At 34.1% G+C, this 26,809-nt stretch overlaps 1 protein-coding gene across 2 annotated transcripts; it reads right to left on the reverse strand.

Annotated features, from left to right (window-relative positions):
* Nucleotides 1-4,438: 4,438 nt before the first annotated feature.
* Nucleotides 4,439-25,835, reverse strand: LOC117109598 (inversin-like). 2 transcript variants are annotated; one of them, XM_033251978.1, is made up of 19 exons: nt 25,694-25,835; nt 19,270-19,477; nt 16,376-16,542; nt 15,871-16,044; nt 15,478-15,543; nt 15,127-15,231; nt 14,883-14,981; nt 14,167-14,349; nt 13,450-13,621; nt 12,943-12,998; nt 12,534-12,633; nt 12,228-12,279; nt 11,862-12,039; nt 11,102-11,326; nt 10,681-10,772; nt 8,186-8,752; nt 7,439-7,770; nt 6,544-6,678; nt 4,439-5,706 (listed from the first exon to the last, which is right to left on the reverse strand). In XM_033251978.1, the coding sequence occupies exons 1-19, from the start codon at nt 25,700-25,702 to the stop codon at nt 5,624-5,626; spliced, it is 3,003 nt and encodes a 1,000-aa protein (XP_033107869.1). In that variant the 5' UTR covers nt 25,703-25,835; the 3' UTR covers nt 4,439-5,623. The 2 variants fall into 2 exon arrangements, with proteins under 2 accessions (XP_033107869.1, XP_033107868.1); XM_033251977.1 differs by lacking the exon at nt 25,694-25,835 and adding an exon at nt 20,199-20,365.
* Between the last annotated feature and the right edge of the window lie 974 nt (nt 25,836-26,809).

Consider the following 26,809-nt stretch of genomic DNA (forward strand, 5'->3'; position numbering starts at 1 on the left):
CAAATTGGCTGTCTATTATGATAAAATGGTCTTACTGTTAATATTGAAAAAAGTAATGTTGTAGTTTTTAAAAATGGGGGAAAATTTAAAAAAAATAGAAAAATTGTATTATAAAGATGTTTTATTACAAGTAGTTAAATCTTACAATTATCTTGGTGTAGTGTTTAATTCAAATGCAATTAGTTATAACTGTACAAAAGCAAACAAAGCTCTTTTTACTTTAAAACGATTAAATCATAACAAATTTGGCAAATTAACAATACATTTGTGGAACAAAATTTTTTATGTAAAAATAGTACCAATATTAATGTATAGCAGTGAGATCTGGGGAATCAATGACATACCAATTATTGAAAAATTTCACTCTAGGTTTTGCAGATTCATTTTAGGAATAGGCAGCACAGCTCCAACTATTGCAGTTATGGGTGAATGCGTGAGATTTTCACTTTCTGTTGCTGGTATTAGAAATGAATAAAAAATATAAAAACAAACTTGCCCCGTGTGGGAATCGAACCCACGATCGCTGAGTTTCCTACCCCTGATCCAGCATGACTAAACAGAGGGAGGTAAACCGCGGCCCCTAAGCCATAAATGCGATAAACCTAGTGCCACACCAAGTACCAGTTAGTCAACTCTGATCCTACTAGAAAAAATTCTTTGTATATATACACTGCAGGTTAATATTACGCATGGTCATGGTGTCAAAAATGGGCCGCGTTTTTTGTCTAAAAATGTAGAGTTAAATTTATAATGGATTTTTGATTGTTACCATCTCCATAACTTACGCACTTTTTTTAAATAGACAAACATTTTTGAAAAATTCAAATTAGAAAAAAATAGACTAGTCATGTTACGGGAAACCTGGTGGTTGTGTGTTCAATTCCCACACGAACCAAGGCAGTTTAGTTGATGGTGGATAATGAATAGCAAACCTGGGGGTTGTGTATTCGATTCTCACACAAACCAATTTTTTTAAATTAAAAAAATTTTTTTTTTAAGGCAGTTTAGTTAATGGTGGATAATGAATAGCAAAACCTGGTGGTTGTGTGTTCTATTCCCACACGAACCATTTTTTTAAGGCAGTTTAGTTGATGGTGGATTCATTCATGGATTTTATTCAATATAATATTCAATATAAAAAATTCAAGCAAAAAAGTTAAAATTAAGATTATAAATTATGGATAATGATTAGCAAACCTGGTGGTTGAGTGTTCGATTCCCACACGAACCAATTTTTTTTTTCGCAACATCACAATACTCTGTTGGCCCGACGTCGGTAAACGTTTGAAATTTACAACTTATAACCAATGTCGGCCCAACTGTTGTCACCAACCTCCACTAACGTTTACTGACGTCGGGCCAACAAAGTACTCTAACGTTGCGATAACGTCTATTATCAAATCCTAATATGCGCTTACCGACGCTTGCCAACGTTTACCAACGTTGGGCCAACGTCGCTTTGCTAGCTGGGAGTCTACCTTGATCTAAATTAAAGGCATCACTTAATTCGAATTTCTGTAATAATTCTTTTATGTGATTAATCCATTTCCATAGATTTCCCAACCTAGATCTCCTAGAAGCGCTTCCTTTGCTACGTTTTACGAGCCTTAAGGATGATTCTAGCCATTCGATATTGTAGATTGTCAAGCTTGCCGACAGAGAGCTGTTACTATTACCATTACATAACCATACCGAACAAGCATTGTTTATAGTCGGTAAGATTATTGTCTTCCAACAGGTCCCCGTACTAATACACCCTATTAAAATCTTCTTGATTCAATGTTTATAATGGAAGTAATATAAGCGATTATTCGGTTTCCTTTCTTACCTCATCAATATGATGGGTGTCTGTGTAGGATCGAGAGATAATAGTACCAAGATATTTGTACTACTTGTCTAAGGTTCTACTTTCTCTAATGGTTAACTTTCTGCCCTGTAATTAACACATTTGATTTCTCAAAAATTAAATTCAAGTTTCTATTGTTTTGAGAAATTGCCAATTACCTTAAGGAGTTTTTCAAGTTCAAACTCACTATCCCCAATCAAAACGACATAATCGGCCCATAGTAAAGCCCCTATCTGTGTATCATAAATATGAACACCAAGTTTATTTTCTTTAATAGCTTTATTAAGTTCAATTAATGGTTTATTACTAGTAATTGCTGCTCTTTTTGAGAAAATGTCACACGCTATATCGGTAGGTATTGTTTGTAAACAGTTACAGTAGCAGTAAACAGGAGTGTCTGAAATGCGGCAGACGATTTTTGAGGCTGGAAAGCTTATTATTAGAGAAACATGAGAAAAAGTGCAGTCACCAGCGGAAATCCACCAGGAGGGTAAATGCAAGGGTGGCGATTGGGAGTCAGTGCATTTTTCCGAAGGTCCTTTGATCCGAAGGTCCGTTAGTCCGAAGTAATTAATTCAAATACAGTCAAAAATATATTTTAAGAAAATGGATATTCGGGACCACCATGTAGGTATTATTAATATTAGCTAACAAACAGTTATTGCTAGCATGACGTCTTGTCAGCTCAGTTTATGCATAATACTTTAAAATTAAGGGATAATTAGAATAAAACATGAGATTTTATTTTCTTGTAGTGAAAATAAGGTGTTGACTCTTAAAAATACAAAGTACTGTACTGTTGAACTAAAAATATCATTGAAAAATGTTAACTGTATATTACTTGTACATAAAAAAAATAATTTGGTTATACAAAAATAGCCTTCTTTGTGTATACATTGATAATTACTAGACATCACGGGGTTGAGTTCTTTCTTCAGTTTGAAACCCCATTGATGACACTGTAGAATAAAACATGGGACTCATTAAAGATAAAGTTTGGTTAAATCATAGTTAAAAAACAAACCACCAGAAATATTAGCGATTTGTTGTTACTGCAGTTGTTATCACAATTAAAAGTCATCTTGGCTCACTAAATAGAAAAATCAGTGATGCGTGCATAAGAATTAAGTTTACTTTGTAGTTGATGTTAAAACTCCATACATCAAAAATTAATCACAATGCAATGTATAAGCAATGGAGTGATCTGACAAGTAGCTGGAGTGTTTTTATGTTGAGGTGGTTTCCATTAGGCCAATTTATTCATGCAATACAAAAAGTTTGGCTACTACAAAAACTTATTTTTGACCGTTATAAATACCTCCTTCTTTCTTTTGTATTGTCTTGCTTCCATAGAAAATATGATATTGAACCAAATCTTCTTCCTGTTGTTAATAACCGTCATCTGTTTGATTTTAGATTTAAGATCCAATTTGCTAGAACCAATTGTTATAAATTTACTGTTTTTAATTATTTTCCTTATTTATGGAATGACCTACCTCCAAATATTAGGGAATGTGCAATTAATTCCACAAAATTTAAATATGTACTTAAGCAATATTTTTTTAATTAAATCATAATAAATTAATTAAATTATATTTTTACCTTAATGAAATTGTAATTCTCTTTGTAATATTTTTATTAATTTTTTATATTGTACATATATGACTTGTGAATTGTGAATTTTTCAGATTTTAATGTTTGTCTTTTTAATGTTTTGGAGAGCCTTTAGATAGTGATTAAGTTCGCTTTTAGGTAATCCTCAGGCTTTTTGTTTTTGTCATTTGTTTCTCTTATCTATTGTACTGTATTGTCTTGCCTGGAAATAAATAAAATAAAATAAAATAAATGCTTCTTTATTTTCCACTACAGGATTAAACAGATTCTTGATACACTTTTCACTAACATTGTTTTTGCGTTGCCAAACCAGTGACTGGACCGTGTACCATTCATACGCTTCAATTCTGTGTTCACGGGCATGATTAAATTTTTTCCAGAGCAAAAAGTAAAAAATGTTGGAACTAGCGAACAATCTGGTGAAGGTTGCACAGTGTTTATTATTTGTTACATCTGCTCTACAAGAAATTTGTGTCATTACTCATGACCTAATAAATAAGTTTCTTTCAGATCACTTGCTATGTGGCTTCTTCAGCATTTAAATTTGCTTTTAGTCAACTGGGCACCTGGTAAGAAGTGAATGATTCGGAATGAAATTGGTAATGATGCCGAATAACATTACACAGGGGTCCCAATTTGAATTTGTATCTAATATTATTTTGCTGTGCTGGGTGATACAAATCGGCACTAAATTCCAGGATGCATTGATAATACAGCAGTAAAAAAACGTGCAAATTTTATGAGTTTGCTGAAGATAGGTTATTTTCCTTAAGATTCGTTTTTGTGGGCGAAAGTGTGGGGGGGGGGTTGGCATCTCAATTTCTGGGAGACTTGCAGGGGATTTGGAACCCCTGCATACATAACTAGGAATACTTCCCAGGGAGCGGAGGCTGTTGCACAGTGCGATGACCGATCAAATACCTTAAGTAGATCTAGATATATGCGCTATAAAAATCCTACAAAGTGCTGTATTGCATATTCGGTCATTTATTAAGGTTAATTTAATTTGGATACTGGCAGTAATTGACAATTTTGAATGAATAAAAACAACAGCACTGACAAGAATTCTAATCAGCTGTGGTTTTAATATCGAACAATACTTTTCAAATACTATAATTATATAACTTAAATAAATATGAACTTCCAAAATATATTCTTTTGAGAGATATATTAAAACTATATTTTCTATTATTATACTACACTATGTGATATACCAGTTTAGAATTATGGGCCAATGAATGATATACAAGACTCAAATAATAAAACAGGCATTGCATATAAAATCTGATCTCATAATAAGAAATTCATTTCTAAATATTATATTATTGTTGTTACTGAGGCACTAGCATAATGCACTATATCAAATGACAATACCACATCAATTATTAGCATTACCATCATTATGATCATGATGAACTGTATCATAATTATCACCATTTATCATCACCACCATGATTGTCACTCAACCTCATCACCTTATAATCCTTAAAACTCTACATCATTATAGGTCCTGTAGTACATTATGTTCCACCAAACACCTAACATGTTTTCTTATCAATAAATACTTGTCTAATCAGGCCCATATCCCCACCAAATCGGAAAAGGTCCACATTTTAAAGACGGTCACGGATGTACTGAATGTAAAATTTGTTATTTTGTGTAATGTATATTTTTTCAAAAATCTTAAATTTTTACATCTTGACCAGCATCGGTAGTCCAGTATTTGAACCCTTAGGAATCCCGGAAATACTGAGCTGTGATCCAACTGTCTCTGACCATTGATCTTGCTAGGGATTCTAGGTGACCCTATACCCCAGTTGGTCAATATCCTCCTAATGTAAATAATGGCTGCAGCACTGTTTTAAGCCATGCCAACGTTACAAGAGCAGAATGCTAGTAAGTTTGTTTCTGCCAAAATCTCAACAGAAGCATGTAGACATTGTGATAATTTCCTGATAAATAAAACATTAACATTCTAATTTAGCATCTTGTACGAAGAGAAGTCATATTATTATTAAGTGTTTTAAGAGAAAAATGACAATTCATTGACAATTTTCATAGCAGAAAAATTGCATTAGGTTATAAACAAAAGATAACCTGAGGTAGAATTAAAGAGCAGATGCCACAATTCACACCGTATTCAAACATCACCATTTGACTTTATTATCTGTATAGATTGTAAGAATAGTGACTTGCTATTGACCCACGGCCATCATCTGACAAATGGACACTTTGCATATCGGCATCTGGAAAAGAAAAAGAAGCAAACATGAAAAAATAAACAGCTATATAAAAATTGAACATTTAGTGAAGATATAAACAAGTGAAGGGGCTGTGAAAATACTTTGGTTTCAATAGCTACCACCACTATTTCAAAAACAGAAATTGTCCGTTGCACAACCACAGTGACAATTAGAAATTATCGGTCAGGATTACTTTTTATGTCTACCACCCACTTGCAGGCAAGTAGACACTTTTCTCTCATTTCTATACTTGTAAGAGTAAAGTTGGAGGAATGATGGGATACCCCTCACTGTGCATTTATAGAAATGAACAGTTTTGCTTTTTTGTGAGGTTGAAGAGCATGCAGATGGCTCTATTTAGTAAGCCTACAAAATAATAACGATGCCATGCCTAGGCCTGTTTAAAGAAAACATAATGTGTAATTAGGCCTACTGCTGATGACTTGTGAGCCAAAAAAAGACAAACTATTAAGCAGTAAACACATGCTCCTGCTGGGAGCTTATTATCTACTATAAGCCAAGTTCTAGGTTTGCAGCTTATCATCACCTGATCCTTGCGATTGTTTTGGTAAAGTGGCAAAATCATGGCTAATTCCATGGTTAAGGTACTAAATTTAAACATTATACATTAATTTTGGGCAATTGAGCTTGAAGATTTTGGGTTGCTCGGGCTTGGGCATCACAAAATCCACAGTAATGAACTTTTCCCGGAGTGTCAATCAAGCCTAACAACTGATAAACTGGAACTGTAACGTGTCCAACCAACACACAGGTTGTCCCATAAAGGTCTATGACCATATAACTATACAGTACATTGCAATGAATGGTTTTGTTTCCTACCATATATAAAGTCATCAAGATCTTCAAAGATTGCATGGGATGACCTGCGGAGATTGGGAAGTGTTAACGAGGTGTATGGTGAGCCTCTCCTGCTGACTGGTTGGTACTGATCAACAGCAAAATTAAAGGATAGAGCTACAGTAAAATAAAATGACAAAAAAGATATTTTAATAATAAAATAGAGAGTATTTAAAGAAAAAGACAAATGCGAAAAAAAAATTACAAGTTTCAATTCTGATCTGATTTGATAATTTATTTTAAGTCAGCATTTTCCTTCTTACGAAGGGTTACTGACTTTCACGCCATGACGAGACTATAAAACACAGGTCTTTGCATTCTCTGTCGAGGGTTTGCACCTTCCTTTTTTTCGTACGCAGGTGCGGCCCACGGCAACCTTCACGCTGGTTGCTGCCCTCGTTTTGTTTGTGTCATCATTTCGCTATTGGAGCATTGGTTTTTACAGTGAGCCTTCCCTGTTGGCCCTGGCATACCACTGACTCATCACACTAAGGAAAAAGGGTGGATGCCCGTTGGTTCCTCCATGAACTCATCCATGCTTTTCAATTAATACACACATATTAATGAAGAGATAGAATACAGTAGTTTACATAATAAAACACAGAATACCATAGAAAAGTTAACAGGCCAAGAGAATACTGGACAAGGACACTGGAAAAACGTTCATTGGGTCTATAACAAATTAAACTAAAAAGTATTACACTGCAGCCATCTACAGTCATCTTGATATCAAGTTTTTAAGATAATTATGAAGGTATTTGACATTTAACTGGTAGATAGATAGATCTTGATATTTTTGTAATCTCAAAACAACCTTTTAATACAATGTTTTTCTCATTTTTACATTAACTTTAAGGGAATTGCTATAAAGCCGTACCTGCAGGAGATGGTATATATTTCATATAATTTGGCCGTACAGGTTTCTTCCTTGGCCCAGGGTTCCATTCATATGCATCCATTGGCTGGGTATAAATCTTCTGTAGAGCGATAGTCTGCCTTACTGCAAGAACCTCTGGGTCCCACGTGTGCATCATACGTCTCTGTCCCCCTAGCTCCTTCAGGAGTTTCTTACGGAAGTACCTGCGCCAGGCTAGCTGGATGGTGCATGCAGCTACCTGCCTCTCCCAGGCGTCCTCCCCATGGCCTAACCGTCTCCTATTCTCAGTCTTCGCAACGTGTACTACTGATACCTTATTATTGTGAATGTGTCTGGGAAAAAATAAAATTACAATACAACTTGCCAGAATTTAATAAAATACAAAACTGAACCACAATTGAACATTTGTATTGCTTAGCAGTGTACATATACATTTAATTGGATTTTAATATTAAGAATACTATCAACCAAGACACATAGTAGAAAAAATTCTCTAAAAATATGACAAGAATAGATAAACTAATTGATATAAAATAATATAATAGTGGTTAACACTTGTATTCAGGTTTTCACAGATGGAGAATCTTGACTCTAGGTAAGAAAATTTATGATTATGGTATGATTAGATGGCTGGAAATGGTACTCTCAGACCTAAACTTCATTATAATTTGGCCATTTTCCTCCAAATTTTGAAACATTTAGGAGACTGGGCCGGCTTGGCCCAATCTACCTAGACAAAAAACTTACCTTCTCCAGGCTCTCTGTATCGATTTTGCTGCATTGTTTTGTTTCCTCCAGGATAGTGGTTGCTCCCGATACTTATCTACTAACTTATTTTGCTCTGCAACCTTTTTTGATTTCTGATGCAAACTATCAGTCTTTTCACTTGAAGCACTCCCTCGTTTGGCATCAGATTCACGTACAGCATTACTGTTACTATTATTAACATTGTTATCCAGTACAGTGTTTGTAGGAGAAGCATTGTTATCGGTGCATGATGTGAGGGAGACACTCAAATCACTAGAAACGGACGGAGACGATTGTGGCAGTGGGTCGTCAATGCTAATAGATGAGTTGCAAATGTCTTGTGAAACAATGAGCAGCGAATTGGACCGGTTATATCTGGTCCCATTATGGTTTTGTGTCGGTTCGTCAGTTTCCACGTATACAGAATTCACCGACCTTGCTTTGCTTAAATCACTTTCTTTAGTATCAGTCACTTGTAGTAAATTATTATTATTATTAGCACCTTCCGCTTCATTCAAATTTTTCTTGGAACACCCATCCAACTTCTTCGATTCTTCTTCCTTTTTCCTGTAACAGTATAACAGTTTCGATACAAATTAATTATGATTATATACAAGACTTCAATTGCATATTTTCAATTTGTATTCAAACAAATTCAGTTAACATTGTTTGACACTGGAACACAAATTTCATGTATGTTATATACCGTACTTATTCAATAAATGCCCCGCGGTGTTTAATGTTGAGAAGGGTGTTCAAAGGGGCATTTACTCGAGGGATGCGTACATTTTTTTGGCAAAAAATGAATAAGTATATACTCAAATAAATACCCCTATAATTTCACTGTAAATGTGGAACTTCAACACAATTACTGCCAAATTGTGTTATTGTGTGATCATAAAGACTTATTAATCCCAACTAGGTTAGAAAAAATGTAATTCTACTGGAGTAGAACTAATAGAATGTGTTGAGAATGATGTTTGATGATTTGTTTACAGTCTGTCTCTTATACACATCTAGATGTGTATAAGAGACAGTTATGAAGGTATTTGACATTTACTGGTAGATAGATAGATCTTGATATTTTTGTAATCTCAAAACAACCTTTTAATACAATGTTTTACTCATTTTTACATTAACTTTAAGGGAATTGCTATAAAGCCATACCTGCAGGAGATGGTATATATTTCATATAATTTGGCCGTACAGGTTTCTTCCTTGGCCCAGGGTTCCATTCATATGCATCCATTGGCTGGGTATAGATCTTCTGTAGAGCGATAGTCTGCCTTACTGCAAGAACCTCTGGGTCCCACGTGTGCATCATACGTCTCTGTCCCCCTAGTTTGACACTGAAACACAAATTTCATGTATGTTATATACCGTATTTATTTGAATAAATGCCCCGCGGTGTTTAATGTTGAGAAGGGTGTTCAAAGGGGCATTTACTCGAGGGATGCGTACATTTTTTTGGCAAAAAATGAATAAGTATATACTCAAATAAATACCCCTATAATTTCACTGTAAATGTGGAACTTCAACACAATTACTGCCAAATTGTGTTATTGTGTGATCATAAAGACTTATTAATCCCAACTAGGTTAGAAAAAATGTAATTCTACTGGAGTAGAACTAATAGAATGTGTTGAGAATGATGTTTGATGATTTGTTTACAGTCATTTAGGGGGGTGTTTATTTGAGGAAAAAATGAACACCTTGGGGCATCTATTTAAAGCAGGGCATTTATTTGAATAATACAGTATATTACAGGTCAACTGAGCCTTGAACATCAAAATAACGATAATTGCGATCAACAAAGCATTCAGTACATTTCACGTCATTGCATGACTTCTGGTTTTTAGGTTATTGTAGATACTCATATATAGGTTTACCCCTTAACCACAAACTTGGCAAAATTTGGTGAAGGGGGATAAGTTATACCTAGAGATTCCAAAATGCGAACAATGTTTTATCCTTCAGTCAAAATAGGTAGGTCTAGCCCAGCGCTTCCTAACATTTTGCATCTGTGTACACCTATCGGGACATGTTAAAGTGTTCATGGACCCCCAAGTCTAAATTACTCATTGTCAATGTTCTACCAATACGATTGGATTATAGGTAGAAGATAATTCGCCACAAAAGTACATCAGAGCTATTTCATTATTGACAAGGCTCGTCCTAATGGTTAGCAGAAGGATGTTAATCACACTGTTGTTAAAATGACAAAAATAATGGAATCATGAAAAATTGGTCTCAGAGCCTAGCAGACCCAAAATTTGTTTGTGGACACCTTAAGGTTGGGAACCACTGGTCTAGTCTAAAGTTAAGTCGGGCTTTCACTGAGCCCGATGGTCGTTGGCTGCCGCAACCCTACGTAGAATGCAACGTTACAACACGCGTACAACGGATCTGTTCAGACTGCCACCGATTCGTCGTACGACTGTGCGAGTGTCCGGCTTTAGACTTTACAGTTGGAAATGACTAAAGACTGCACTTACTTTGCTGCGTCTCTTCTCAGTTGTTCATGTTTCATTAGCAATGACTTTTGCTTTAAGAAAGTCTTCCTTACACAGTATCCACGAAAGTAAGACTATAAAAAAAAAAGATAAAAACATCCAATAGTTTACAATCAATTATTTTTTTAACTTTATGTTATGTGTATTTAAATCAAATCTAATTTCCATCACATCGCACCTTTGTTCTCTGGTGATTCAATTCCTAACCAATGATGTACAGCAGGGGGTCCCAAGTTTTACTGTGCATGGTGAAACCCATTGGAAGTGACTTCCACGAGGCAATTGATAACATAGTAAGAACGAGCAAACACTAGGAATTTGCAGGAGATAAGTGATTGATTCTTGTTTGCTGTAATAGGAAATATCAGAAGGGAACCTAAATTAAAATAACGAAGCCAGCAACCTGTATTTTAACTGAGGCGATATCTCTTATTCCTGTGATAGAGAGGGCGTCTTGTTCAATCATATATTGCGCAACATCATGAAAGTCATTTAATAGGGCGTGGTCCAAGGGAGTGAAGCGGTCCTCATTAAATTCCATGTGGTTAGGGAAAGCACCATTTTCGATAAGAAGTTTAACAGCATCCAGGTTCCCTGAACTGCAGGCCCAATGTAAGGCTGTCATTCCCTGCAATCAAAGAAATTTAAATCAGAATATATATATCGCATTGTTATTAAATAAATAGATAAATAAATTGATAAAATAAAATAAATAAATAAGTGCATTGTATCTTATATAAATAAATAAAATAAGTAAGCAAGCAAGCAAATAAATAAATAAAGGCTAAGAGAGGATTAGGAGGGGAAGGGGTCTTGATATGGATGTGAATCTTTATTTAATTCAATTATTAAGTTATGAGTAATATTCAAGTCATTAAAATTTTATAAAAACATCCATCCATATACAGTGGGACTCCACTAATAAGGAGTCAATTATTTGCCCCAAATTGTGTACAAGTGTATTTTTTAACACTACGATTAATCCCTATTCAGGGGACATGCCCTATTGAGGGAATTTTCTTCTGCTTCTGAAGGTGTCCTCTTAATAGGAGTTCTACTGTATAGATAAAATATACAATATTATTATGATAATAATAATAATAATAGTAGTAGCAATAATAAAAATAATATAATTAAAATTGATAGAGATATAATAGACAAACCTCATGGTCTTTCAAGTCTGCATCTGCCCCCTTCTCCATAAGTAATGACATGCAATTTATGAATCCCCCATATGCTGCGCACTGTAGAGGCGTCCTGCCGGCGAACTCTGGGATGTCTGGTGGTATATCATGGCGCATCAGAATGTCGCAAATACATGCGTGTCCGCCAAGCGCAGCCCTACAGTATGAAAAATGTCAAATGCTTTTAGGCAAACTATTTAGTTGATATCCAGAATGTCATGAATATTTGTGCAATAACCACTATACAATACATACAAGTTTTATAAATATTTGATTGCTATAATAACTATAACATTTAATGACTGAAATCATGTTGTAATAATATATTTAATTTAATCTACTTACCAGTGGAGAGGAGAACGTCCATCTAGATCTACAACTTCAATATTTGCACCACCTAAGAAAATAAAAAAATTACAATACGGAATATATGTAACTATGTCTTTTATATACAGTAGTCTTGTTATCAAAGACTTGTTACAATATTTGACCAAACTATACAGTAAAGATCAACAAATAAGTGATAGCACTATAATATAAAAGATGATCATGTCGTATGGATATTTTGACCTTTTGACATTGTTAAAACTGTATGAGCACATGACATGACAACAGGGTAACGGGATCCACGTTAGACATTGTGATACTTACCTTGAATGAGTGTGTTCACCACATCTATGTGGCCTAGCTCAGCTGCTCTGAATAGTGGTGTGTGTTTGAGGAGATCTTCTGCATCTACATTTGCCTTATACTGAAATCAATAAAATATATACATTGAAAGATGGATAACCTGTTTAAAAAACAGCATACAATTTATGCACATAGACTGACATCATTTTACAAGTATTAGAAGATTGTTAGAACCCAGCGTAACAATATTTTTGAGGCAAAACTGCATGATAATCATCCTATTTCTTCCAGTGGAATACTGCTACAGTGATATAAACAGTCAGATTAGACTAGATGCATTAAACATTTGCATCAAACCACTTACAAATATTATATGTATGCATGTATGCATGTTTACGGTAGTCTTTTAGTGAACAGAAAAAATACTTACATCTAATAGGATCTGAACAGAGCTGGAATGTCCAGACATGGCTGCAGCATGAAGAGCTGAAAGAAACAAACATACCACAAGATGAAATTAATCAGTGGCATATCCAGAGGTCTTGAAATGGGGGGTTGATAGGGGTGCGACTGTCTCTTATACACATCTAGATGTGTATAAGAGACAGGCATTACTGTTACAAAATAAAGACAATTTAGACAGACAGAAGTAAATACATAACTTCTTTTGGCTTAGGTAATTTTAAGGTGAAGTGAGGTCCTAAAATATGCAGTGTTTTTCCATGGATATATAATGTACGGTCTTCTAATTTTGGTTTTTATAGTGATTCAATGATACTGGTCATATGACAGGAATGAGGCTTGAAGGGATTGAAGAAGATAGTAGAGTTGTAAGGAAAAGCCTGACTTTTTGTCTGAATTGAACTGAAGACCTTAGAATTAGAAGCACCTTAACCTTAAAGCCAGTCCTGAATCTCTAATTTGATTTCCTCCTTACCTGTAGCCCCATTCTTGTCAGTAGCATGTATAGCATTTTCTGGGCCATGCTCCACAATGGTCTTGATGACTGTGTCTGCCCCTTTGCCTGCAGCCCACATAAGTGCTGTTCTGCCCTCTAAGTCTGGATCATCATGGGTACTGTTATGCTTCAGAAAGGCCATAACAGTTTCCTGAAAAGGAAGATTTATTTATAAATATTATATACTGATAATTTTTCATTCCAAAATGCTAAGTTGTTGCAAGAATAAATACTATAGCATAGACTATCTTGCATTTTTATGTTAACAAATCCATTGATATCATTTACACGATTTACATACAATAATATTAATAATAACAACTAGAACAATTACATATTAACAAAAACAACAAAAGAAAGTGTAAAAAACAAAACAAAAAACACATTAATAAAGCTAACAATAATACGTCTAATGTGACCAAGTAACATATATGAAGAGAAAATAATAAACAGCATAATCATAGAAAATAAAATATCAAAAAATAAAAGGAAAAAAAAAATAATCAGGTTGAGTTGTTTTAAAGTGTTTTGTTGTATTAAGCTTTTTCTCACAATTAGGAACAAGGCCATTTCATAGCAATAAAATTGACATAGGCTGCGTATAGAATGATTATTATGGGTAATATTTAGCAGTCATTTCTGGTGCTACAAGTAAACATTACCTCACAAAGATACAATGTAGAATTTTACACTTACAGCAAAGTTATTCTGAGCAGCATAGTGGAGAGGTGTGGCACCATTTGCATCAGAGCTCGTAGAGGGCGCCTTATGATCTAGAAGCATCGTGACAATCTTTGTATGTCCAAGCACGGCTGCCCAATGTAAGGGGGTCCGGAACATGTTATCTAGAGCTGATACATTGCTGGATTCAACATCAATCTAAATATTCCATGAATGAATAATCAATAGGATTAGGACAAAATAACACAATAATAAAATATACCAATAAATTTAAATTGTAAGCTACAAAGCACAAGAGGAAAAAAAAAATAAACCAAAAAGGGTCTGGTCTTCTATTTATTAATATTTGTGGAATGTTAAGGGTTGTTTAAGGGTGTTCATACTTAAAATGTCTTTTCAATGGGTGATTTACTAGTTCACTTTTATTTAATGAAACCCTTGACGTTTGGGGTTTAACAAATACGGAAAATTGGCTTGAGTAGAAATATTATGAAAATAAAAAATGAAGTTATTGATTGACTAATTGATTCTTGTTAAATTGATTTTTGAATAAACTTGGAAAAAAATTCTTTGGTTACATGACTTCATAGTTTGAACTGCGCATACTTGTATTGAAGGTCAATCAACACAAACAGTAAGCATTTGTGTTAAATGTTTGTAAACTGATCTTCGATATGGGCATGCGCATTTCATAGGCTGTGATTATTGAATATATAAAACATGACATTTACCAGGATTTGAACAATGGTCTCACTGCCATCAGCCACAGCTAGGTGAAGAGCTGTTCTACCCTCGTAATCCTGCCAATTAATAACACTGGCTTCCCTTTCCTATTTAAAATCAATATTGATAATTTATTACAAACATTCCTAATAGAAAAAATACCTCAATATTATAATCTGATTTTCTCCTCTCATGAATATAGAAAGACAAATAGCAATGAGAAATGTAAGATGAAAATAATTGAAAACTCACTAATAAAAGTCGGACGGAATTGACAGCGCTCTGGTCATTGTCTGCTTTGGCAGCCCAGTGCAGCGGTGTTTTACCCTCAATATCAGGAATACCAATATTGGAATTCTAAAAAAAAAAAAAAAATTGATAAATATAAAATATTGATGTTACAGAAACCTGTAATGTTGTAATTAGTAGTCAACAAATTTGAATAAATCAAATCAAATCAATAAAAATTTGTGTGTTACTGGTGATGAGTGATAAAAGTATCTTGCTTAAGGCTGACACACAAAAGTGGCCAGACAAAGACTGCAACCCTTGACCCTTTAAGCGCAATTGTTACTACATGAATAAATAACAAATGGAACTTACATATTTGATTAACATTTTAATAGCTTCTTCATTTCCATAAGATGCACTCCAATGTAAGGCTGTTCTCTGAAGGGAAAAAACATAATTGATATGAGATCTTGGAAGCGGATTGGCGCAGCAGGAAACGGTTTGGTTTCCCCTCGAGGTCTGGGTTTCAATCCTTCGCTGTGCATTTCGCTTGTGTCCTTGAGCAAGACACTTTATCTGCATTGCTTCTCTAATCCCAGGAGTAGAAATGGGTACCTGGTGGGGTTGCCTGCTCCTGCGCTGATTACCAGCAGCAGCAATTTATGTATAGACCTTGTTCTGGAAATCGCAATTTTTTTTCCATAGGTTTGATATCAATTTTCATTGGCCAATAGCAATGTTCGCTTTTCTTATGATACTACTTACATTGGCCTTGTCCTGCAAGTCCACATCCCCTGGTTCTAGGAACTTCATTAAGTATCCCAGGCATTTTGTGTTTTTATGTTTCGTGATGAGATGCAAGGCTGCCTGCCCTTCGTTGTCTTGCTCCCGCCAGCTACACCCTCGTGATATCAACAGCTTCAGAAATCGAAAATTACCCTGAAAACAAAATTTGCCCACATACAGTCACTTCTACTTTCAAACATATTAGCAATCCTGCATAAATTATTATTTGTATTTTTGTTAAGAAATCTTAGCAAAAAAATTATTATTATTATTATAAATAACAAATAGAATAACAAAACATGGGTTGCTAGCAAATTCACTAATTAAAAAAGAAAAAGAATAGACATATAAATACATTTAGCCAGTATTTAAATGCCTATTTGTTTACGCCTAATTTTAAAGATGATTAATGGGGGCGCACTAACATTTAGAAAAATTTGAGTTATAGCAGGTAAAACATATACTGTGCAATAATTAAACAAACCTTGTGGGCTGCCCAATGTAATGCAGTGCGCCCTCCATGGTCTTTGCAATCAACCTTTGCGCCATTCCTGATAAGAATCTCCGCACAATCTGGTCTATCAGCTAGGACGCAGAACATTAATGGTGTGCGACCAAATTGGTCACCCTGGTCAATATGTTCGGCTGACTCTGAAAAAAATAAAGAAAAAATATCAAAATTAAAATGTAATTAAAGATTCAGCAAAACTTCGATGTTTTTTTTTTTGGTTTTTTTTGTCTTTTTTTTTTAATTCTATAAATTAGAAATAAAAGTGAAATACTAAGATAGATTTCAATAATTTTATTTCCATAAAAAATACAATGAATGTCAGATTTAAAAATACTTTGTTCATCGTTTGAAGGACAGTATTTCTTCATCAGTTAATATAGAGCAATCTAAAAATTACGGTGATACCGTTTTAATCCTTTACAATTTATTCTCAATAACCCCATGACCCACCAATTTTTATAATGATACTGTAATGAATGAAAAAAAAACTCTTACAGGGATGTGCACCCACCATGTATCATGTATGCAGGTAATGGTTAGCATCAGTTATCAACTAACTGTTGAACTTTTCAAAATATCTATAATAATCATGGTTTGATTTGATGTGGTGCTCACATCATATTTAGGCAGCATATATTTGATACAGTATCGTATCCTTATACGGTACATATCAATATGCCTACTGTATGAAACTTGACATCACTACTGCACTTATAGTACTATGGTAGGCCTTACAGTATTCACAGTGAAATCAGTATTGTATTTGATATTGGAATAATAACACCCCTCTAATATAAATAGAATAGCCTATCTAGTTCCTAGTTTACAAATCAAATGGAATTTATTGTTTAAAAAAGAAAAGGAATAAATCCTTGAACTTAAGAAGTGATTTATTTCAACAATCCTTGAGTTCAACATTTAAATAAATCTGCGATTAGTATCAATGGGGCTCGAAACTGAGTAATCAAAGTCTTTCAATGAATGAATGAATCACATAATCACTTTTCCATTATCCAACCACTAAGCACTAAAAGCATCACAACATTTGAAAAAAAAAAAAACCCAAACCACAATATCATTTCATTCATAAACTGGGAATACTTGCACCTTCTCTAATTTATATACCATCCCATTATTGCATTTAAACCTATCACATGACCACCCACTAAAAAGCGTGTAAAACATTGGACTTTCAGTTGGGGGTTCGAGACCGATGCTCATCACAAAGATTGTGTACTTGGGCAAGACACTTTATCTGCATCTGCCTCTCTTCACCCAGGAGTATAAATGGGTACCTGGTAGGAGGTAAATGATTCTGAATGAAATTTAGTAGTGTGCTGATAACACACATAACTAGGAATACTCCCCAGCGAGCAAAGGTGGTTGCTCATGTTGATGTATGATTGATTCTGTATCCAACGACCAGGGACAAAAGTGCTTGTGCAGTTTTTTGGATATGATGTGTGCAATACAAATCATATAAAATAGTAATAAATATTAAAAAAAATATTTTAGTTGCAGAAAATAGCTAGTGATACTGACTGTCACCATCGTAAAGGTATTTAGAATTGTATTTTCCAATATGTAGGCCTATTGTTGATAGATGAAATCAGTGGTGATGCCAGCAAGGGAGCGTCAATGGTTGAGATACCCATGCAAACAAAGGCATAAAGAAAACATAATTTGAAAAAAAAAAAATGGCTTAATTAAAAAATTTAAGCACAAATAACTGGCATTAAACGAAGTTATCTAAAAATCTTGACATTTAACAACAAAGTAAGTTTTAGTCATATTATTATTAATAATTATGTTGAACTAAGGTACTAAAAAATAATGAAAACCCATTTTTACTAAAAGGAGAGCATAGCAAACAAATCTCCAGACATGCTTAGTAACATCTCAAGACATGATCTCTGTGTATAAACAAGTTCTTATAATCTCAAAAGCTCTGATGAGGGCAGTATAACAGAGGCAGTAGAGCTAAAAAGATTTATAATATAATCAATCAACTATTAATCAATCAGCCTCATGAGGGCAGTATAATAGAGGCAGTAGAGATAAAATAGATCTATTAATCAATCAACCGAGTGTTTCTAGAGCTCCTTATCGGAGCTAAAGACAATAGAATGACAATATTCAACAATAACAGCAGCAATAAATGTGGAATAAAAGTGCCTGTGGCAAACAAATGCAAACTGAAACACAAGGCAACAACAGTGTATCAACCAGAAGTGAATTAATTTGTTTGTTGTCATTGGTGAAACATAAACATTATGGTATTGTACTATAGCAAGATCTATATTAAGCAGAAACTAACAAAGAAATGCAATCACCATTTACTGAAAGGGATGTACAATATACTGTATGCATAATGACTAAGAAGAGAATGAAAGTATTGTGTGGGATGAAAAAATTGGTTTTGCAGATGTACAAATTAAGGACTAAAGGTTTAATCACTGAAAAGAAATTTACAATACTCTACTACGGTACATGAAGACCGTACAAAACGTCTATTTACATAGAAAACAAATAAATGAAAGGATCGAGGTACCTAAAGAAAATATTGGAACATATAATACAATCGGTTATATATACATGTTTTCAGGTGTGTAAATAATAAACAAAAATAAAGAAATCTTAATAAGAGAAAAAAAAAATACACTTCATACTAACTTTAAGAATCTTAATATATGATTCATAACTACACTCATGTTGAGAAACCGGCACATTCACATAGTAATTAAATATTACAAGTAATTTAATTTTTATTATAAATTTCTAGGGTCTTTTTATCCAAAATGGTTGAAGTTAAAAGAGATTTTTATTACACTAACGGGGAAAACACATACAGATATTAATAAACTTACCTGCTAGGAGTTTTTGAAGAAGCGGTTTGTCTCCATGAAGAGCGGCAGCATGGACTTGTGTTGCTGGGACAGCACTATGTCCTAGTGACGATGCTGACCCCAGGCCATTGGTTACACCATCCCTCCCTCTTGGTTTTTCTTTATCCTCTGACTCATGTACTTCTTGGACTACAGCAGCATCATCTATCATCGGCTGGTCACGCCTGGACTAAAATAACAATACCAATTATTTTAATAATAATAGCACTGTATTAGTATAACTAATCATTAACAAAATATTTTACATGAATAACTCAAATAGACTGTAGCCTGGAGGAAAACACTGATAGTTTTCTGCTAGTGAAAACATTTAAAATTCTAATGATATACTTTAGTTAACTCATCAATTCCCTTGCTATCGTTTACATTGCTTCAATGCTGGCAGCAGGGAGGTCACCTGGCCCTTACTCAATGTAGGTAGATTACAATTTCTCTTTACCCTTCTTCAACCCAATTGAGTGTCAAGATAGAAACCCCATAAAAAAAGAACTACTATTACCACAGTACTAGATGCATTCAAAAGTCAGGATGAAACTAATTAGTATAATAAAACCAAACAACAATAATATTATTATAAATCACAACATTACAGTGCCGAAAGAAGTACTGTACTCAAAAACAAACTAGAGTACGTAGGATTTTATAAACCCCTTTGGCTGGGAGCCAGAGAAAACATAATATCTGGGTAGAAGCCAGGGGAAAGCACTGATTATTGTTAAGTGGCTAAACAATAAAAGAAAAACACACAGATGTTGGTAGGTTAAAAGGCCTCATACACAGAAGATACCTAAAGTACAGTAAGTTTGTCTTTTAAATCAACAGTTGTATGAAATACAATTCATACCCTGTAGGAAGTAATCTTCATTGAGTTAAAAATCAGTGGTACTCACTCTACAACAACGAAAACACCAGACAAGCATTTGTGATTGTGAACAATCTGTACATGTTTCTATATTAAGCAGTAGGCAGCTGACAAATCCTGACACCAAATGAAAATGGACACCAACACATGAAATATTATTAAAGCCCTGATGACTAATCACTCCCACCACACTCCGAAAACTATGAATGCATAAAAAATGCAGGGCCTGCAGTGCTATATTAGTATGCTTGGGTGAGCTGGATCGGCTATTCAGTCAGTGTAAAAAAGTAGCTTAGGAGGACAAAAGAAAAACCATTGGTGCTTAGAACGCTACTACAAAAAGAAAAAAGTCTGTTATTGGTATTATTTACATCGGGTTGATTGATTTTAAACAAACTTGACCCTAAAAATTTAATGTAATTATCATCAGTCATCTTTCAGTGACCACAAGTTGGAACAAGTATTCATTTGTAGTGAACAGAATAGCTTTTATTGTTGTTATAAGTATAACAAAAAAAAAGTACAATGTCTTTAAAAAACATATACTTTGTATAAAAGCTCAATACCGGCATTTGTTGTTATTTAACATTTTCGATGGACAGATGAATTTTTATATAATAATTTTGTTAGTTTATTGGTTTATGAAACATAACCAAATACAGAATGTGAAAACATTAAAAACTTCCATACACTAAAACAACATCAATAATATTACCATAATTTATTAATAGTAATACAAATATAGTATGAACAATAATAATACCATAATAAGGATGAGAGTCAATAATATCAACAACCAACTTCGTAACCATATTAAAGAAAGTAGCTATCTATGATGAACATTTCCCACTATACACCAAGTTAACACTGTTTAATGTACACAGTAGGCCTACAGTTCTAATAATTTCATAATGAAAATTTGACAGTGTACTGTAGGCTTTAGCACAATTTAAAAGAATTCTTAAAGGTTTGCTTTAAAATTAACTTAGCATTTAATATTTTAATAAAACAAAATAATTCTAATTATCTTCAATGCTTATTTCACCAAATTTTCAAATTGCATATTTTACAATTTTTATTGATACCAATGTTTCTCTGTTTCTGTGCTGTGTGGGTGTGAGTTGTCTATTCTGTAAATGTGGTTCACCATTTTACATATTTCCTCCATCTTGTTTTCACTTATTTACATGATGTGTTTTTATTGTATTTTATAAATTGATAATTTTGATGGAAATAAATATTAAATACAGGTTTGTAATCATTGGTATATGTCAGATACACCTAGGCTTGGAACATTCTTTTTGTGGTTCCGACCCGGTTTTCTCCCAAAGCCGTTCTAGGCGTCAATTTTTCCGGTAAAAAAAAAACAGGTCAACCAATAAAAATGTTGATATTGCAAAATAATTAAACCACTGATTAGGCCTACTGTAGGTAGTCTAGGCTGGCCTTCTTCAATAAATGAACATCATTCCAGTCTATACCTACACTATGACTATGTAGTTGTTTTTTCAAGTCGTTAGACCTACTCAAAAACGCCTCACACTGCGTGCATAGCTAAATTTTTATTGACAAATTTACCAGTAAAAACGTTTCAATTAGGAGAAAACTGTGACCACAAAACTTATCTTTATACAGACCTGCCAAACTTGGGTCATGGAAATCTGGAGATTTACCAAAAAATCTGGAGGTTTCCAGAATTAACCAAAAGATGATGCAAGATACCAAAAAAGTCACATCACTACAAATCATTGGCCGTTGGTGGCGACATTCAAATTAAAAATGGATGCTTGTTTATTGCACTGCGAAACGAGCAGGCAGCGAATACATTGAATAAAAGAAAATACTGTAGAAAAATTTATTAGATTATCACTCCCGTTCGCGTCAAAAATTTGGGAAATATTGATGAGGGAATAAAAAAATTATCATCATTTCAACAGCATAAAAATAACAATGCAATTTTGTAACTTCAAATACATTTTCTTTAAAAAACTATAAAATTAAACCAGTTTTTATACAATATTTACTATTACAGACCAAATATAAACAGTCCCTGATTCATCGATAAAAACAAAAGCGAAATAACCTATTGTTTCGATAAAAAAAAAACAAAAAAAAAAAAAAAAAAAAAAACAAACAAAAAACTGCCCTTCCTCATCAATTAAAAAAAAAAAAGAGTGATAATCTAATAATACGCCTTTTTCACGAATCGGTAGACATTTTGAAGTGATGACAAACATTGCGAATCAGCGGTGCGTAACCAACAGAAATAAGATAAGCTTTTGGGCGGATTTTTTGACATCATGTTATTTAAAAAATCTTAACTCTATAACGGGGCATCGTATCCAAAAAAAATTTCCAGCAAAATGTTCTTAAAAGACTAGTCTACACCACTATATGATTGAAAAAAAATTGAAAAATTTTGTTGACCTCTGAAATTAAGATTGAAAAATAAAAGCCTATCTCAGTATTGTATTAAAATATGTATATGCATTACAGTGCTGCAGTACTAGTAATACTCTGAACTAGCATTGTTTTAGTTACCATATGAGAGTTTCCTGTGTTAAAAACATGATTTACTATACTATACCTCTTTATAAAACATAACTTGTACTTTGTAATAAGAGAAATATGTATATTATCGCTACTTGGAACAGTAACAACTCGAAAGTCCTATGCTACTGCACTGTAATGCATTGGCCTATTTTAATACACTACTAAGATAGGCTTTTCTTTTTCAATCTTGATTTCAGAGGTCAAAAAAATTTTTCAATTTTTTTTCAATCATATAGTAGTGTAGACTGGTCTTTTAAGAACATTTTCCTGGAAACACTTTTTGGATACGACGCCCCGTTATGGAGTTATGATTTTTTAAATAACATGATGTCAGAAAATCAGCCCAAAAGCTTATCTTATTTCTGTTGTTTACGCACCGCTGATTCGCAATGTTTGTCATCACTTCAACATGTCTACCGATTCGTGAAAAAGGCGTATTTTTTCTATGTGCCCTAATAACGATCAAATCAATCAAATTATGCATAAATCGGAGTATTTTTGGGGAGGGGATGACCTGTGAAATCAAGTGCAAATTCCATTCGATCGGGAGAACTGCAGATTTGTTTAAATATTGGATGACACCCGACAGGATCAGGTGAGGTCTGCTTTATAAAATGCCTACAACCTCTAGGCCTGGTCTACATGGCCGAAAGTGGCCCTCTCAGGCTTAAATTTGAATACAATTTTCTTTTCTACCCCTTTTTTCATAATTTTGAAATATTTAGGGGGTTTGAGGCGGCTTCCCCCTCCCTTGAATCTGGTTAATGAGATTTCTTAACACATTTAATTTTATTTTGCTGCATAGTGATACCCATCGGCTCCGACTTCCGCGAGAAAATTGACAATAAAGCAGTAAAAACTGAACAATTTTGAATTTGCAGAAGATGGGTTAATTTGTTGGAGATTCTTGTTTGCTTACGGGAGTGCGGGTGGCCGTCCCGATTTTAGGGGGACCATTACAATTTGTTTTGTGTTCCAAAAATCCGGCCCGAAATCGCTAAACGGTGAGAAATCGCTGAAAATCAGCCCTTTTTGAGCAGTTTTTTTTAACGTATCTTCGTTAATATTAGACCGATTTTTTTGGCTGTTTTTGAAACTTGTTCCTTATTTATTCAGCTATAATGTCATGTTATTTTTAATTTTAAAATCAAAGAAAGGTCAAATGGAGTTCATCATTGGGGGTCAAGTAATGAATGACGAAGCAGTGACCGAATATAGCGCAAATATTCAACAACTTACTGGTATGCAAATAATGTTTGCAGTGTCTTCAGAAAATGGTTTTAATGCTAATGAATATTAACATTATATAGACTGTCTCTTATACACATCTAGATGTGTATAAGAGACAGGCTATAAGGAGCGGTAGCTGGCTAGTTTGCCTAAATAGTATTGGAATAAGATGCCTCTTCATTTTTTTTATTCCAGAAATCTTCCGATAGGGGAAAACAAGTCTACAGGGGGTCCAACATAGGGGGCTACATAAAGCATCCATCAGTCCGGTGTCTCGTAATGAAAAATTTTAGGATGCCATGGCCAAATAATGTGCTGTTAAACTACATGGATTGGCATTCACAATAACTTTGTTTGGATCGGCCATCGGTCGATTCCAATGACCTCACCGTAGTGTTGGAAAATGGGCATCCATTTTGTCTGACTGGGGAAATTGCAATCTCATACTAGTTGTCAAGTAAATCAAATTAAATAAAAGTTTGTCTTTTGAACAAATAATAATAACATAATTAGGGCAAATAGAAAAAGAAATTAAACCAATTTTTATACAATATATACTATTACAGACCAAATATAAACAGTCCCTCCCTCATGGATAAAAACAAAAGCGAAATAATCTACTGTTCCGGTTTAAAAAAAAAAACAAAAAAAACTGCCCTCCCTCATCAATTAAAAAAAAAAAAGAGTGATAATCTAATAATTTTTTCTATGTGCCCTAATAACGATCAAATCAATCAAATTATGCATAAATCGGAGTATTTTTGGGGAGGGGATGACCTGTGAAATCAAGTGCAAATTCCATTCGATCGGGAGAACTGCAGATTTGTTTAAATATTGGATGACACCCGACAGGATCAGGTGAGGTCTGCTTTATAAAATGCCTACAACCTCTAGGCCTGGTCTACATGGCCGAAAGTGGCACTCTCAGGCTTAAATTTGAATACAATTTTCTTTTCTACCCCTTTTTTCATAATTTTGAAATATTTAGGGGGTTTGAGGCAGCTTCCCCCTCCCTTGAATCTGGTTAATGAGATTTCTTAACACATTTAATTTTATTTTGCTGCATAGTGATACCCATCGGCTCCGACTTCCGCGAGAAAATTGACAATAAAGCAGTAAAAACATGAACAATTTTGAATTTGCAGAAGATGGGTTAATTTGTTGGAGATTCTTGTTTGCTTACGGGAGTGCGGGTGGCCGATTTTAGGGGGACTTTCATAGTTGCGAGTTGCAGAAGACTTCGGACCCCTGCATGTTGCAAACTCAAGATCCATTTTGGTATAGGCCAACAAGAACATTACAAACAATGCAATAAAAATTAAAAAAAAATAAAAATTAACAAAATTACGTCAAAAAATAAGTTATTATCATCAGTATCATCAAAAGGAAATTATTCTAGGCCCTAGGCCTCGTAGGCCTATTTCACTTAAAATCTATCATTCATTAATCATTCTCATGATGTAAAAAATTTGATTCGCTAGGCCTAGGCATATTTGCTTTGATTTAGTCTCTGTCGCTGTTCACTGATTTGTCTAGGCCTGGACCTAGGATAGCTAGGCCTAGGCTCAGTCAGGCTAGGTCTAAGCCAACTTGTCTAGGCCTTGGTCTACCGTAGGCCCTAGGCCCCTACTAGCCTAGGGGCCCTAGGCCTAGCTCTGGAATACATTACCAAGAAGCCTCCCTCCCCTAGGCCAGGCCCACCAGCTAAGGTAGCTATTGCGGTTCATAAATTGTACTTACCTCACTCATAGGAGAAATAATGAAAACATTATACAATATAAGCACTTATTTACTTGTCTTCTAGACAAGGATGAATTTGGCTGACAATGTCAAAAATCACACTATCGATTTCCAAAAATTATTTCGCGATCCTCTATTTTGTGTGCTGTTGTTAGGTATAGTTCATTTTAATACTATAATAGTCAGATACATAGCTCTAAGCCTAATTATCAAAATGCACTTTTTTAACCATTATTATAACAGATACTGTTAAACAGCACAGCATTAACATTCAAAATAATATATGGAATGTTTTTAGATTATATGTTCTAATCTGAAAATTAAATTAATAGTATATTGTTGAAATAGGAAATGATTTACCCATCTTAAATTGGCATCAGCCAAAGTGGCACATATGCGACGCCACCAATCACTGATATGAGTAGATCTTAGGTATGATAAAGTAATTAAGTTGATAATTTTTTTTTTATACTTCAAAATGAGCAAGTTAATTTAAAGTTTCGGTATTTTGCATGGGACAATACATTTTCAATTAAATTAAGGTGCTCCCTTCTGAATTATTTATAAGCCTATTTATTTCTACTGGTTCAGAAAGCACAAAAGAGCGATTAATAGGCCCTACTTAATTAAATTACCAACCAAGTGGTAGGCTTAATTGATTAAGGACCTTTTAGTTAAGATTTTTTTTGTAAATTAAATTTGATTTTTTTTCTCTCCCATATTATTCGACACTAACTGTATTTTGATTTAGTTAAGGTTTTCGTTTTGTATTTTGGATACAACATGGAGGCGAGCGAGTGCCTTCTAAAAGTGATTCCTAAGAAATAGCGAAATGCCGAAACTCATGACGAGTCTAGGATCGTGTAATTTCAGAGGATAAGACCTACGTTAATTGTTGGGTGTTTCGAAGAAATGATGAAAAGTGAAGTAGGCCTAAGCTGTCGTTGGAAAAAAACCCCATGTATTTTTGCGGTATCTGCTGTTTCTGAACTGTATACACAATAACGTACTGAAAGTCCGAAAAAAAATGCAATCGCGAAATTTTTTTCATAATATTATGGACCAACTTCATTTAATTATTTAATGTAAGCTTTCACCAGCAGTCTATGTTGGCTT

This window comes from Anneissia japonica, unplaced genomic scaffold (genome assembly GCF_011630105.1).
Source record: "Anneissia japonica isolate Jap-2015-1 unplaced genomic scaffold, ASM1163010v1 scaffold287829_len2072220_cov186, whole genome shotgun sequence".
Lineage (NCBI taxonomy): Eukaryota > Metazoa > Echinodermata > Crinoidea > Comatulida > Comatulidae > Anneissia > Anneissia japonica.

What these genes read in the sequence shown, in the direction of transcription:
- LOC117109598 (XM_033251977.1), bottom strand. Translation starts at nt 20,228, where the DNA reads ATGCTTGTCTGGTGTTTTCGTTGTTGTAGA. An exon ending in TACATTGGGCAGCCCACAAG is followed by an intron (nt 16,045 to 16,375) that starts GTTTGTTTAATT and finishes TTTTGTTTTCAG; the next exon opens with GGTAATTTTCGATTTCTGAA. An exon ending in TCGCCTCAGTTAAAATACAG is followed by an intron (nt 10,773 to 11,101) that starts GTTGCTGGCTTC and finishes TTTTTTTTATAG; the next exon opens with TCTTACTTTCGTGGATACTG.